This window comes from Agelaius phoeniceus, chromosome 1, assembly GCF_051311805.1.
Source record: "Agelaius phoeniceus isolate bAgePho1 chromosome 1, bAgePho1.hap1, whole genome shotgun sequence".
NCBI lineage: Eukaryota > Metazoa > Chordata > Aves > Passeriformes > Icteridae > Agelaius > Agelaius phoeniceus.
The window spans coordinates 10,947,284-10,962,915 of record NC_135265.1 but is presented as its reverse complement, the minus strand read 5'-3'; the positions used below and the strand labels follow the sequence as shown (position 1 = coordinate 10,962,915).

At 38.4% G+C, this 15,632-nt stretch overlaps 1 protein-coding gene across 2 annotated transcripts in view; it reads left to right on the top strand.

Annotated features, from left to right (window-relative positions):
* LARP4B (La ribonucleoprotein 4B) overlaps nt 1–15,632 on the top strand; it is a 55,906-nt gene that overhangs the window by 18,034 nt on the left and 22,240 nt on the right. For both annotated transcript variants that reach the window (XM_054629785.2, XM_077193159.1), the window contains exons 2-5: nt 274–408; nt 12,695–12,842; nt 13,034–13,195; nt 15,202–15,283. In XM_054629785.2, coding sequence (XP_054485760.1) covers nt 328–408; nt 12,695–12,842; nt 13,034–13,195; nt 15,202–15,283 — 473 coding nt within the window. In that variant the 5' untranslated portion in view covers nt 274–327. The remainder of the gene's footprint in view (nt 1–273; nt 409–12,694; nt 12,843–13,033; nt 13,196–15,201; nt 15,284–15,632) is intronic.

The window sequence follows — 15,632 nt, the reverse complement described above, 5'->3', positions numbered from 1 at the left end:
ATCGAGAGAAGCTTTCCCAGTGGAATTTCCCTGCCCAGTGCTGTGGCAAGTGTTCATCTGTAATCCCAAGGCAGCCAGTGACTGGGAGCTGAGTGTATCTGCAAGGTGGCTTTATCCTCATTTTATGTTTTCTCTGGATGCATAATCCTGACCGAATTGTGTGGAAGTTCTTTGGGCCTTTGCTCTGAGTCAGGGTGGCGTGTCTGGAGTGGCTGTGGTTCTGAGGAATTTCAACAACCACTTACAGAATCTTTTGTCTTCTTCTTTCTGCAGCTTACAAAGGTGACCAGTAAAGTTCTCTCTGAGCAGCCAAAAAGCAGACAGCTCATGACTTCTGATCAGGACACTAAAGTTGTGGCTGAACCGCAGGTGCAGCAAGTACAAGAAGTTAAGGACGGTTCTCATCTAGTAAGTATTCTAATTGCATGTTCCCCTGGTGTGCTGTAGGAAACATTGTGTTTTCATTATGTCTTAATCAAAATTTTAGGTCAGAACATTTTAGAAGACAGTTGGCTGACAGAAAGCATTGAAACATTAAACAGCCAGAGCAGAGCTGTTGGAGGTGGTTAATTCTCCATACTGACTAGAAACCTCAACTTAGCTTGGCTTCAGCTCTTTGGGGGGATTTACATAAACTGCAAGATATGACAGTTTGCAGTCATTTAAGGTACAGGGTTTTTAGGCTATGCAGGAATTGTATCACTAATCTTGAACCAAGGTCCTTGGTCACACCTTGCCATGTGAGGGCAGTGCAGGGAATGCACTTTGTATGTATGTGTAACTGAAAAAAGCACAAACCCATACAAGCAGGGGTTGGCAGTCTGTAACAGGAATTTTGCTCAATCAGTTGTGCCAAGTGGCACATGCTGCTGTTGCTGTGCTGCTGTGCAGGATCCAGTGAGTGGCTGTATGGGATGCTTTTGGCAGATCATACAGTAGATTGTACTGTGTGCTTATATGTTGTAGTAAATGCTGCATATGTCTTCAAGAAGATTGAAGACCTTGATTTTTATTCAAATACGTTCAAAGTTTTGTCTTTGTTAACTATATATTGGGAGGAATGTTTCCTCCTGGGACATCTCGAAGGGTTTGGTTTCATTGTATGTTCTTCCAGGAGTTTCACTTGTGCTGTGCTAAGGAGCAGATGCTTCCTGCTTCCAACTTAGCTTGGAGCAAGTACTAGGGAGCATTCTGAAAAACTCATGCTTTGCTTTTCTAAGAAAGCTGGTGCACTTTTTGTTTGTTCCTCTTCCTCCCTTTTTTTTTTTTTTCCTGAGTTCTCTGTTATACATTTCTTAGATGTGAATTTTTACTTATTTGACAGTAGAGGAAAAATTCAGTCTGGTTTTCTGCCATACTTCTGGAAGTTGAACTTTTGAGATGTGCTGTGTTTGGGGTTTTTTTGGTGGGGTTTTTTTGGGGGGGTTTTGTTTGTTTGTTTGTTTTTCTGTACCCAGAGTATTAGTGCAAATAAACTTGAGTAAGAGTGGCTTGCAGATTTTTTTCAAGAGCTTGAAGCTATCCATGCATTTCAACAGGTGCATTAGCATTAAAGGCAATTTATTAGTCTTCATATGGGTGCCAGTTCTTTTAATTTGACATACTAGAATTTTTATTTAAAAAAAACTGTATTTAAATATTAATTTCTGTTCTTCCCTACTTATTTGGAGAAAAAGAGCATAACCATTTATTTATATTTCAGGAGACCTTACTGTTCTTTTCATGGGAAGAGAAAGCTGATGGCAGTTTAGATATCTTGGATATCTCCTAGTACCCATAGTGCTATAATAGCACATTTCAAATAACTTGTTCTATTGGATTAAAGCTTTTCTTTGGCTGAATATTTTATCTGAAAAAGATGAGACCAGTAGCTTATTAGGCTTTAAGTTATACTGATATGATACTCTTATGTGCACAACATCAGAAGGTCATTCTGGCATGAGCATAATCACCAATATATTCTGTTAACAGTGGTGTTTTCAAAATGGTCCCTTGTGTAATGCCTCATGCTTACATGAGTTGATTTTTGCCAGTGCTTCAGGACTTCACTTGCAAGTTCTGTGAACAAGATTATAGTTGAAGAAAAACTTCACAGAGTGCAGGAAAGAGTTAGCAAACTGAAATCATTAAGACACTTCCATCTTTCCATAAATGTGACAGGAAGGAGGAAAAAACTTCTGGAATCCTGGCTCTATTGCCTTTAGCAAGTCCATACTTCAGGTCAGGTAAAAACCACCTGCTGTTTGCTAATTATTTTGAGATCAGTGGTCTAGACTGCAAAAAGACATAGGTGCATGTTTGTGCTGGTCATTATTTCAGTGTGCATGTGATATGGGACCATACAGCTCTGGCACCTAGTGAGCTTTCTAGGGGTCTGTTTTTAATAGACTTATAAGAGATGTGCTGAATTGCATTCCCAGCTGTTTGGCTGTGCTGTTCCACTGGGTTCTCTTGATACACTTTGTCCAAATGCTTTTGTTCAGGAAATTTATTTAAATGGGGAATCTTGATACACTTCTGTAGGTCCTGTAAAAATAGGTGTTAGGCTAGTTCTTCATCAGAAGTGGTTATATAACAAGTATTTTTTTTTCGCTTTGAACAATAACTAAATTTTTCTAATTATGAACTTAGTCATTCTGTAATTTGGCAAGAACAAAGCTGAAGACATTCTACTGTGAATAATGTTGAATAGGTAATCAATAGGGACTAAATTAAAATGAAGGTTTTGATGTTTTGGATGGAATCCTTCAGAGATCACTTTTCAGGGTTGCTGGTTAAAGATACACAGGTCACTTTTTCACTAACATGTTTCAAAGTCTTAACCTCAGAGTGAGTGAGACAGTCTTCTGCATTGAAGTAGCTAGGAAACTATGCTATTTAAAGCATAATTTAGGTCAATCACAAATCTAGTATGATTCTAGTATGGTTCTACTCTGGTTGGTTCATTTCCAACACAACCAATCAGTTTGGCTGATTCTAGTGGTATTTACCAGCAGAATTTTGCACATAAGTTGTTTGAAGGAAATTGACATCTTGAGGATTTTCATGGATTTCTTGTCGATAGTAGCTTAGGCTTACACATTGGAGGTACATAGTTTAGAGGATACTAGCAGATTCTTAACTTTGATGGTTTTCTTAGCTTTGGGAGTTAAATGTGCTTTTTTTTCAACTTCATTGACCTAGAGGTGGGCTTTGTCGCTTCAGGTGACATCTGCCAATAGGCTATTTGTATCCTGATTTGACAATTACTCTTTCTGAGAGAGCCCTTGTTAGGCTGGACCCAGGAGAATCAGCATTTAAAAAGCACTCCATTTTAACTCACTTCTGTGCTTCCTTTTCAATAGTAACTCTTTGCTGCTAGAAATTAGGTTACTCTGAGGGAAGAGGCCAAGGTGCCAATCCCATGGTGGAGGTAGTTTTTATGTCCTGTCTCTGCCAAATTAAGATTCAACTGACTTTTAGTGCTAAAAGCATGCACGAGTCTTTTTCCTTGCTTATTGAGCCTAAACTCTTCCTCTGCCATGCTCACATTTGAGTGTGTGGCCTCTCAGAGCACTTTCCAAGGACCAAAGAATTTTCTTTCTTTGATTAGTCAAACGGAAGACCTGATGTGGAAATTTGAAAATATCTTTAGAAGGGATTCCTGTCACCAAGCGACAACAAGTTCTGCAAATGTGTGTTCCAGTGCAGGATATTACAGTAGGGCCATTTAAACTTGCAAGCTGATTGCAATATTAGCATCACCCATTCTTTCCCTAGCTGAATAATTACCAGGTGCTGCCATGGGTTTCTGTTAATGGGAATTCTAATCTGTGTGGTACACTGATGTTTGTTAATCCTTATAGGTACTGTAAACAAAAGTTCAATCCTACTGTTGTTCAAAGCAGGGGGAAAATATCTAGAGCTTCCTGAAAGATGGCACTTAATTGTACTTACCAAAAATGTTTTTCTTAGGAAATACTATAAAAGGATGTCTTAGGTTTATTGCTGCTGGATTATGTTGTTCAAAAATCCTTTTGCAGCCCATTCAAGAATAAGCCTCAAAATGAAAAGGAACTGAGGAAATCAACTTTACTAGTTTAATACAGGACCATGTGCTCAGTGAAAATTCAGTATACCAGATAATCCTTAGATCATTGGACAATGCAGTTTTACATGCAGTATGTGCCAATTTAATGTTAAGCAGCAGTTTGTATAATGAGTAGGTGGTATTCAAGAGATCATGACTAGCTATAACAAGAAATGGGAGAATTAGGCTTTACACTGAACATGTACAGGATCAACATCATGAAGGATCAATACTGGTTGGTGTTTGCTCTTTCTGTCATGGTATTCTAGATTTAGGCCATAAGAAAAGTGAATAAGGCCATAAGAATAGTTTTATACATGTAGATGACATCTAATGCTCATGTTTGATTATTTCAGAGTGTAGAATATGTACTTAAACTCTTATCAGTCCATTAACCATGATCTGTTGGAGGGAAAGTCAGGCAATTTGATCAGCTGTGTCAGAAGCCTGCAGTGGTGTCACTGCAACATCTGTTGTGAGGCTGCTCTTCTGTGTTCCCTTCCCTGGTGATGGGCATGGCATCAGGTGTGGCCTGGGAGTGCAGCATAATCACTGTTTCTTCAGAACTTGTTACAGTTGCATGACTGTGTTATAGAGAAAGAATAAAGGAAGTTAGATTTTGGTAGGTTGTAAGGATTGTTTTGGCTTGTGTTGTTGTAACTTTGAATCTAGATTGTTTTTAAATTTAGGCCTATAAGGCTATATCTGGGATAAATCCTTACTCCTTAGCAAAGAATAAGTACATTGGGAAATGAAAGAGGGTGAGTGTACTCTAGTTAATAAGCATGTTGACATCTTGCCTTCTGTGTAGGTGTGTACAGGATATAGGACAAAATACCTATTAAAAAAAGTAATTGTTCAGGTTATGAAAGTGCTGCTTCAGAGCACTTTTGTTTCATGCAGTCAGAAAACCTGTTTAGGCTTTGAGTAGATGAGCAATATACCAGAGCTAAAATATGCATGAATAAAGAAAGAAAAAGCAAAACAAAATAACAAAATTTACTCCCCAGACGAGCTGGGCTCTGAAGTAGCAGAGCATGAACTCTGTTAAGTGCTTTTCAAGTTGGTGGCAGTGTTAAGCTCAGCCAGAAGGTGCCTCGAGTGATGTAGCATAACAGGAGTGGCATTTTCTGCTTAAATTCATGTTGCCTTTTTTTTTAAAGTTGTAATCACACACTAAATAGTATTGAGAAATTTGACTTAATGAATGTGCACTGTAGCTGCTTTAAAATAGAAATTATCCCTGGAACCCTAAGATAAAAACAAAGGAACAAGTACAAAATGTGCTCTTACACATGAGAAGGGTATGGGAAAACTGGAATAAGTTTCTGCTTGCCTGAACTGCTTCACCCCTTTTCTTCCCATTAGTTGATAGGAGAAGTGGTTGTTAAGGCACTGGAAAAGTGGACTTTGCCCTGCCCTGTCTCTTAAAGACACTTAGCTCCTCTCTAGAAAGCACGAGTTAGTAATGGCTAAATCACAAGGGGAAAAGTCTTTCTATTTGTTTATCTGATAAGGGAGTTTTCTGAATAGTTGTGAATTTTTTTAGTATTCCTGTGACTTTAAGCTGACATTAAAAACAGTTAAATTGTTTGCTCATGGCATTTCTTCAAAAAAACTATTCTAAGTAACTCCCTCCCCCTTTGCCTGTTCTCAGTTCCAGGGAATGCTAAAGAGAGGAGTGACTTGGCATAGTTTTCAGTCTGGATCCAAGCATGTTGAATAACTTTGTCCCAGGGGAGAATTGAAAAAAATGCAGCAGATGGCAGCAATGATGCATCAGACTTCCTATCCTTAGGAACAGTGTAGCTGCAGGCACTTGGAGTCTTCCTGGGTCGGATAGGGGGCAGGGGGAGGGTAGTTTTCCTCTGATTTTACTTTACAATTCCAAAGCAGACTTGCTGAAGAGGGGATGTAATTTTTTATCAATTCAGCAATCTTTTATGGTCAGAGTTAGTGGAATATTAGTTGTCATAAGGTGCACAACCAGTGGAAAAATAGCACTGAGTTCAATGCTCATCTGAAAGAACATTGAAATAGAGTTTAAGGGTCTGTCTTGTCTTACTCCCTTTTCAATATCTTTTAAGTAACAGAGGAGGGTGGTGCTGTAGTTGCACACTCCATAAGCTCTCTGAAGTATGGGGTCCAAATCTGAAATAATAGCAATGCATTTGAGAGAAGGTCCAAGCGATGTGAGGTAATGGAAAGGCAAAGATGAACAAATCTGTTTAGGGCACAAAAAGATTGCTGGGTATTTTCAGCTTATTTATTGGGCTTTTATATTTGAAGAAACAGAACCACTTTTTATTAGCAACTACAAGAACTTAGAGTAATAGAAGTATTTCAATATGTAAATACATGTGTATAAAAAAGGTTTAGTTGTTACGAGGTCAGGAGGAGTCTGTATATGTACAACAATGAAAACTACTGAGGACAGACTTTTGGAAGGAATAGCATTCAATCAAATTACTTTTTAAATATTTCTGAGTTTTACTAAAAGGATACACAGTTTTCTTCTGAGCTTAAGTATAATTAATCCTGTCACAGTACCATGAGGTGGGTAAATGATCTTGAGGCCCCCTTCAGTGCTATAAGTCACTGAGGAATTATGTATTCTTTTTTTTTTCATGCAGATAACAAATTTTAAAAAAAGGCTTGGAACAGAATTAGCTTCTGATAAGGTACAATGACTGCTCAATGGAATACATGAGGTCTTATCTATCTTTAGCCTGTTTTTCCTAAAGAAGTAATTGTGGTGTAGGTTCAGCTCTGGGGGAAGGGAGGAGAAGGAGAAAATGGTCCAGAAAGTATTTGATCTACATGTCAGATTTAAACATGTCAAGCCAGAATGCATTTTAACTTGTGTAGAAGGTGGGAGTTGTAGTAAATATGAAAACAAGTAGTTTCTGGCATATATGGGCATTGTGAAAGATGTCATTTAAATATTTTAACTATTTGGATGAACAAAACTTTTTAGGAAACAATAGAAGTTCATAAGACTCAGTAGTACTCCTAAACAGACTGTAATCTCATTAGAAGGAGTATTTGGCTTGAATGTTACAGTGTATATGATGAAATACTGAAACATTGCTCAGCAACTGGGATTTGGACTTTGAGTGGCAATGACATATGAACCCCTGCATGGTTTTAAAGTGTGCTATTTTTGGCACTTGGGTGTTGGCTTGTCTCCTCAGTAGCCATAGAAAGTTAGCGTAAAGAGGAAGGTGATTTGCAATGAGAAGACCCTCTGACACTACTTATTAAACATGGGCTGCTGCTTCAGTAAAGAATTGAGTAACAGCACGAGTGAGGAGAAAACCAGCTTGTTACAAAAATCTGTGGAAGAGGAAGCACCAAAGTCAAGGATAAGTAAAACTTTATCTTCAATTTTTGGAACTGTGGAAAGCCAGGATCTGCATACAGTGGGAAGGACAGTTAATGGGGCAGCTGTGACAGTCGGCATTGAACGTGTTTGTGGTGATGATTGCGCAGTGTCAGATTCTAAATCTGGTTTTTGGGGTAGAAAAGGAAAATATTCGTCATATAACAGCATGGGGAATACTCCCCATGCCAGCCCTAGGAGGACGTATGGCAGACCTTTTAGCTTCTTTAATTCCATTAGTCACCTCTTGAAAGTCTCTGGTACATATGGAAATCTGCAGAGAAGTGAAGAAAAGAAAGATAAGATTATTAAAAAAAGAGCACCTAAAAAATTTAATAGTAATGGTCAGCATGTGAACAATATAGAAAATAATAATAGCAATATTAATAATGAAAATACAGCTTCACAAGAGCATTGCTTGTTTGATCATATTTCTAATTCACATGTAGCAGATATCGTAGACAAAGGCTTACAGAGTGAAATTTCCTTAAATAGAAATTCTCTAGAGGATTATGCAGTTACATGTGACCATTCAAGGCAAAATGAAACAAGAGTGAGTGTTGAAGACAGCAAGAGTGACAGCTTACAGAAAGTTTCGAGTTCATATAGAGAGATGTCTCCAACATTTTCCTGTCTTGATGTAGACAACAGTCAAAATGTGAAAGACAAGGAGTTTTACAGCATTTGTGTTGTAGATGCAGAAGATCTGAAAGGGGATGAAGAGGTGCCAGCTACTGTGCATAAAGAGACTGCAGCAGACATAGATAACTCAGCTGTTACTGATGAAGGAATGTGCGCCGTGGCACGACCTCTAGACAGAGGGAAGGAATTTCCAATGCAACAATTGGCACAAGTGGAAGCTAAGTTTAATTCACAGAAAGAACTGTTTGAGTATAAAAAAGAGGATAGATCAAACATGGAGAAAAAGGATACAAAGGAATATTGTAGCCTAGACATCCAGTGTTCTTTTGATCACTTATTGACTGACCGGTGTCAGGTGCAGAGGTTAAATAATGACAGTACAGTAACAGATGTCTTAAAAGCAAAAGTGCCTGGTGAAATCATCCCTGAGAATCAGCAAGAGGACATATATACCATGGGTAGTGCTGCCAGTTGGAATGAATCACTGCATACAGGTTGTGATTCTGTGAAGCCTGTGGATGCTGCTGGAGAGGACCAATACAGCCCTAACTCAGAAAAGGTGAAAAACAGTGATCATATTTCCAATGTATTATTAAACACTGGAGTATCTAATTCAGGAAAAACTGAGGGAAGTCATCATTCTGATGTTGTACCACTTGTTGTGCCACTGACTAGGCATCCCTCCAGTGTTGTAGAGCAAATAAATACTGAACAGGTGGTAGACAACATAGGGGGTAACTTTAAATTACCATTAGAGTTACATGAAATGGACAATGTAGAAAAACTTGATGAAGTCTGCTTTCTAGAGCCAGAAAGTGAAGTAAACTCAAATGTGGAAAAGAAAACACTTGAAAGAACATATGGTGATAGCCAAATATTTTCACCAGACTCTAGTGAACATCACAGCAGTTTTGAAGAATCCTTGAAAGACGGAGAGAAATGCACTGGTATAGTTTTGCATAGCTGTGAAGCTTTAAACGTGACTGAAACACAGCTAAACTTGGAGGAAGGTTCTGATTTTCAAAGTCACATTAAGGGTTGCACTGAAATCAGGACATCATGTGAAGCTGCAGTCCACAGTGTCATGGAGGAGGAGATCTGTGTGAGTGCCTCTGAACTAAAAGGTGACTTTCTTGAGGAAGCTGGTAACTTGAGCAGAACTAGATCAGGGATAAGTGATGGCACTGTGACATCTCATGCACATAATCAAAGCACAGATGAAATGTTCCTAAAGGAAAACAGCCTAGAGTGTCAGGTTTCACAAGAGTTAGTAGAGAATAAAGTATGCAAATATTCAAATTCAGATGACAAAACCAGTGTCTCTTCTGTATCTGTGGAATGTGAGCATATGAATAAAACAGATATGAACAGCAGACAAGATAACCAACAGGATGTGTGTTCCCTCCACACAGTGGAAGATCAATGGAGTGCAGAGACTGAGTCAGCCAAAACAGCTGGGCATGTAGTAGAATCTGTAAAACAGACTAAATTTGAAGGTCAACTAAATGAGTCCATTGATAACAAGGCAGAAAATGTAAAACAGAGTCTGGATGCTAACATTGCTGATTGTGATAAAGGCATCTTCAGTTGCAGTGAAGGCTTGGCTGGCAGTCAGAGTGCTCCCTCTGACTCTGCTGTACCTGCAGTCACGGACAGTTGTATGTATGGGAGTGTAAAATTAAAAGATGCCACGAAAAATCTGGAAGATGCCAGTGAACTCTTAAAGACAGACCATACCTTTTTACCTGTATTGTGTCAAAATGCATGTTCTCATGAGCATGACAAACCACCAGAAGAGCCTGAGTTGTGTCACTGTGCCAGTCCAGAGCCAGAAGTTGGGAACACTCAAGTTTCTGTTGGGCCTTTTACTGAGGAAGGATCAGAAACTCATGAAAAAAGTATGTGTGATGTAAATGAATGTAATTTCCAGGATGGTGAAGTAAACCAGTGTGTCAGCATCCACGCAAAGGAGAACCTCGCTGGTTTTGGTTTATCAGCTGAGAATCTAGAACCTTTTACCAGGGGGAATTTGAAGCAGTTGCAAGCCAAGACTACTGAACTGAAAAACACCAGTTACATATTAAATACTCAGATGAATGACTTGACCACAAGCTGGGAACAGATGCAGCCAGATCACAAGATTTTCTCAAACAAAGAGCTTGGAGTTTGTGTTGACCCAAAGCAGGTAGACAAATATGCTGCTACTCCTTCCTATGAAATACCCAGTGCCTCTCCTGGTGCAGCAGGATTTCAGCAAGGCGGAGAGCAGTGTGTGTTAGGTCTGATGGAAGATGGATCAAGTGACCAGAAGCAGTCCTATGACCCGGACAGACAAAATCCCCACGTTGAAATGTGGTCACATTTCATCAATCTTCAGACTGGCAATGCTGATTGGACAAATCAGCTGCTTTCTGACATGGTTCCTTCTGGTAATGGTGAATATCTAGTGGGCTTTTTATGGAATAATGCAGCTTCTAATGATACCATGAAGAATGACAGACTGTGTATAGTTAATGAAAACTTCCAGAATGAACCTGAAAATTTACCAAGTGCTTCATATGCAGTGGAAACATACCCATATCAGCTGCTGGCACCGGAATGTGCTGGTACGTGGGGATGGCACAGTAAAGATGAACTTGTAAGTATTCTGCAGAAGTGGTTTGCTCTTAAAGCTTAAAGCTGAAGCTAGAAGTTTGACTAAGCCAAGTCAAACTGTGGTTTCTTTAGTTAAATAGATGTTGTTTTGTCCTGAACCTGATGACTCCCTTTCCTTTGAAAAACCGAATGCAGAAGTAAAAAATTTTGCTGAATATTGATTTTTTTTTTCTGTTTACTCTGTGTGAAAGTTCAGTCATTGGCAAAGTAACTTGATTTCAGGTTCTCAGTTTCAACTGAACTTAAGATAAACAGTGTGCAGAAGGGAAGCTTGCTACAAACCATTCTTAATGCTCTTTAGCTTTGTATAGGAAGAAGTGTTTGTGGATTTCCTGAAGTTCTTGTTTGGTAGCAATTAGGAAATCTTTTCCTCACTTCTGGAGGTGAGTAGTGCTGTAGAGAGGAGTGACTGCAGGAGAAGTAAGAGGGAAGAGCTAGGCTGGATCTTGGCTAGCTGGGCTAAGAAACAAGTGAAGCTGTCTGGACACAATCCTGAGCTGCTCTGTGGACCCTGCTCAGGTAGGGAGGTTGGGCTGGATGACCTCCAGTGGTCCCCTCCAGCCTTACCTCCCCTCTGCAGAAGTCAACCTGTAACAGCTGCTGCTCCCTTTCCTTCCCTGCTGAGCTTCCCTGAAATTGTTCCCCTCGCTGGCTGTGTTGGAACAGCTGCTCTGACCTTGCCCTGCACTTGCAGTGTGGGCAGTGGATTGTGCTCAAGGCTGTTTGCTCTCTCCTGGGGGAACTTCTTATATTAAAAATGGAAACTGATGGATCTTGCTGTCATCTTTGAATCTTACTATGCAAGTAGTTACGTCAAACACTTCCACTTTTTGTAAGTCTTCTCTGTCATTCAGGAGATGTGTTTAAGTAAAATTTTAAAAGTTTTTGTTATTTTCTGGATATATTCTCTATGCACTGTGATAATAAGTATTTGAATGCGTGTGTTTAAGAAGATTTAAAGCTTTGTGGGGTTTTGGAGTGCCTGTCTCTAAACACTGCAATGCTCCTAGCATCTGTAAATTTAGGAAGCAAATTTTTAATAAGCTTTTTTAGTGTGTCTTACCATGAGCAATATTCTTTCCCGGTGTAATTACATTAAAACACTCAACATATATTTTGTGTGGAATAATTCAATGCATTTTGCTCAAACATAAGCAAAACAAGTCTCATATTACTCCAAAGTATTCTAGTAGATGTTTGCACTGCAAAGAGCCATCTCTCTTAAGCACAGATGTGACCATTTATATGATGGTTATATATAACCATATGTAATCATTAAATGTGTCCATTTCCAATCCAGGTTAAAAGAGATTATCTTGACATGATTTAACTGGATATGGTTATTCATTCTTTCTGTCCTAATACTCTGTTCCTCCTCTAAATGTAGTAACAGAAGTTGTCATGCACATTTATTGCTTTCAATTTTCCATAATGTTCCATTAAAACTGTTACGTGTTTATATAATTTCAGAAAAATCCCTGCACTTTTGTATTTTCTTGATATATTTTTAAGTATTATTTTGCAGATACAATAGATATACAGATCTAACATGTTAGATTGATCTACAGATAAAAGTGTAACATATGATTAGCAATATAATCAACATCAAGAAGACATATATATTAGAGAACTGCCTGAAGTCTAGGTCAAGTACAGGCTGAGTTAGTCTGTCAAAGGCAAAGAATGAAATTGTTTGTTGTCATTTGCTCTGCTTGGAGAACATTTTCTGGTGGTTTTAATCAGGGAAATGAATACTGTGCAGTGCAGTTCAGTTGTGTTTGTACCTGAAATGATTATGGGAACTCAGTTAATATATTCAGGTGTGAAAAAATATGACAGTAAAATCTTGAGTTGTATGTCTGATACTGTTATTTGAAACTGAATGTATCTGTGGACCAGATACCTGCTGTGCATCCCTGAAATGCATAATCCATTTATTTTTGCAGGAGTCAACCAAGGTTTCTGAGTTAAACCCTAATGCAAAGGTGTGGGGAAATCATATGTTACACTTGGAAGCAAGTGGTGCCACTGATGGTAGCGTGAGCAAAACGTGGGAAGAAATACCTGACCAGCCTCCAGATTCCTGTAAAGAAGGTATGAACAAGAGCTTCTGGTTGTTGCTCAAGCAGAAATCAAAATTTGGTGCAGGACTGTCTCAATTCTAATTTTCTGCTAAAAACCATAAAGCAAGTATGTAAGCACCTTTATTTCAGATGTAGTTTTAGCTGTGGCATGACTGTGATTAGAAGGAGCACTTGTGAGTGTGTTGGTGGTGTGTGCTGCAGGACTGGATGCCAATGGCGATGGTGACAAGAAGCATCAGAGCACGGTGCTGACGGAGCTGCCTGAGCCGAGCGCGGCCGTGCCGGGCTCCGAGCAGGCGGACATGAACCCTTTGGCTCTCGATCATTCCGAGTATGAGTCTATGCACGAAACCACCCAGACAGGTAAGGGAAAGCTAAGCTGTGCTTGGACTTAGCTTAAAAACAAACTAAAGGTGTATTTTGGGTGAAACAGTGAGCATCTGAACAATACCAGTTTTGTTGTTCAATATATGCATTCTTTAAACAGACCCTAGGAATTCCTGTCTGTTTTGCAGTCAAACTTGGGCATGTTCAGAGACCAGTCTCCTCCTTGTTTAAATCTTACAAGGTGCTGCACAGAATCAAACAAATACCTGTTTCTAGTTGGGTCAGGTGCTGAGGTGAGATTCACCTACAGTTCGTGTCTCAAGTAGTAATGTAAATGTGGGGAAAGACCCGTTTTGTACTTAAAATAGAAGCAACATTTTAGTATTAACTTCTTCACATTCTTGATTAATCAACTTCCAGAATTTCTCTTCAGTGCAACTGTTAGAAGCTGTAGTCTATACCAGATGGTATGTTTTAAGAAGCTTCTGGAAACTAGCATAGAGATTCACCATGCTTATATTTCATTGAAGGGGACAGAAGGTCTGCAAGATGCATGTAGAATTACTACTTGAACTGAGATGAGGGATGGGAAGTAGAGGAAAATGTGCTGGGTGTTTCTTGAGATTCACAACAGGTCTGTTCATTATGCTTAGCTGATTTTGTATTTAAAATTACCAGTACAGCATCCATTATAGCTGCAAATCAAAGCAACTGAAATCAGAAAATCAGACATCGTTGTGGTATCATCTTTGCTTATATTTGAAAACTGAAAGTTCTCATTGACTCTTGTACTTAAGGGTAATATTGGGGAATATTAAATAGTAACTAGCTGGCAAATAGGAAATTGTATTAATGGTGTCTCACACTCTAGAAGGGAACAGCATTCTTCAGATTAATGCTGGAACTTATCAGTGTGTCCTTTATGTGCCCAAAATAGTTAACTTTTAACATGAGTTCAATGGTGTTGTAAAGAACTGAGCAGCAGGTTGGATCTGTTCCATTCGATGAATAGTGACACATGGTCCCAAGTCTGAAATCTGATTTTCATTTTTTAGTAATTATATTTAAAAATGCATATAAAAGGAAATACGGTTAGAACAAGATACATGTATTTCTCAGGTGTTGGTGTTCTGTTCATCAGAGTAGAACACATGGAGAACAGCATGGTGGGAGAAAATTAGAAGTTGCTTTAGGAAGAAGAAAGGTTAAGGAGAGCTGAATAAAAGGATGAAAGTTAATGAAGGGAAGGGTATAGAGGACAATAGTTGGTGTGAAATACTTCTAACAATTTACATTGTTCATGTAACTATGTATTCAGATACATATTTACATGAACAATGTGCTACTAAATATTTTGCAGATCTCCAAAAGCCACACAAAGCTTCTACTCTTTAAACACTTCTCCCTCTGACACAATGAGTTTACTCTCTACTGACATGGGTATATTGTGTCTAAACTAAAAGGAATATGAAGTTCATATTTTCCATGGGATAATTTTTAAACTTCCATATACAAGAAAGAAATTAATTTTGCCTTTTTAACCAAAAGATTGTAAATTGATTGCATATTTATTGTTAGTATATTGGATATCTGCTGATATTCCAAAACTATATTTTTGAAAACCTTCTCTGAATTAATGTGTTGGTAATTTAGACTGAGACCAGAAGTATGGAGTGGCTCCATTGCATTGTTCCTTGCATTGCATTAGTCAGGGTTTCATCAGCTAGAAATTTCATCAGCTAGAAATTGACAGTGTTTACTTTGAAATGTTCTTGTAGCTGTTCTAAAAGTGCTTCAGATTTTTATGGTTTTGGAGAACAGAGGTTAACAAGTAAAGTCAGACATGGTTTCTTTTTTCTGTCTTAAATAAAAGTGTTGCCATGCAATTTCAGGGGTTGGTAACTAATACATAATGAACATCTATTGAATTTGAAAATTCATTACTAGCTATGTAGTCAGTAATAGACATGATGGCTTGTTTAAAATAGATATTGTGTAATATAGCAGAGCTACTTTTTAATTTGAAGTATTTTAATTATTAGGTGGAAACGAACAGTTGCAGCCAGAAGGTCAGGAAGATTTACGAGAATTACTGAAAAAGACACTGGAATTCTGTTTATCTAGGTAGGTATTTACCTAAATATACCAAACAACATTTCTTAGTTGTTACTTAAAACTGAGTGGAAAGGATGAGAATTTGGAAAAAGTAACACCCAAATTTCAGAGTGTTGTGTTGATGTACCTCTTAAAGCTTACCTGAAACCTCTGTGCCTAATGCATAAACTAGCAAAAATATGGTTTGAAATGAGAGTAGTTACAAGCAATTACAGATCAGGTGAATTTTTGTGATCTTTACTGGTCATAATTAAAACTGAGTAATTTAAGCCATTTAGCAAGCTTTAAGCCAGTGATTTTCATTAATTAGCGAAAATGCTGAAGGAATCTGCCTTCTACAATGTGATGAATTGGACAA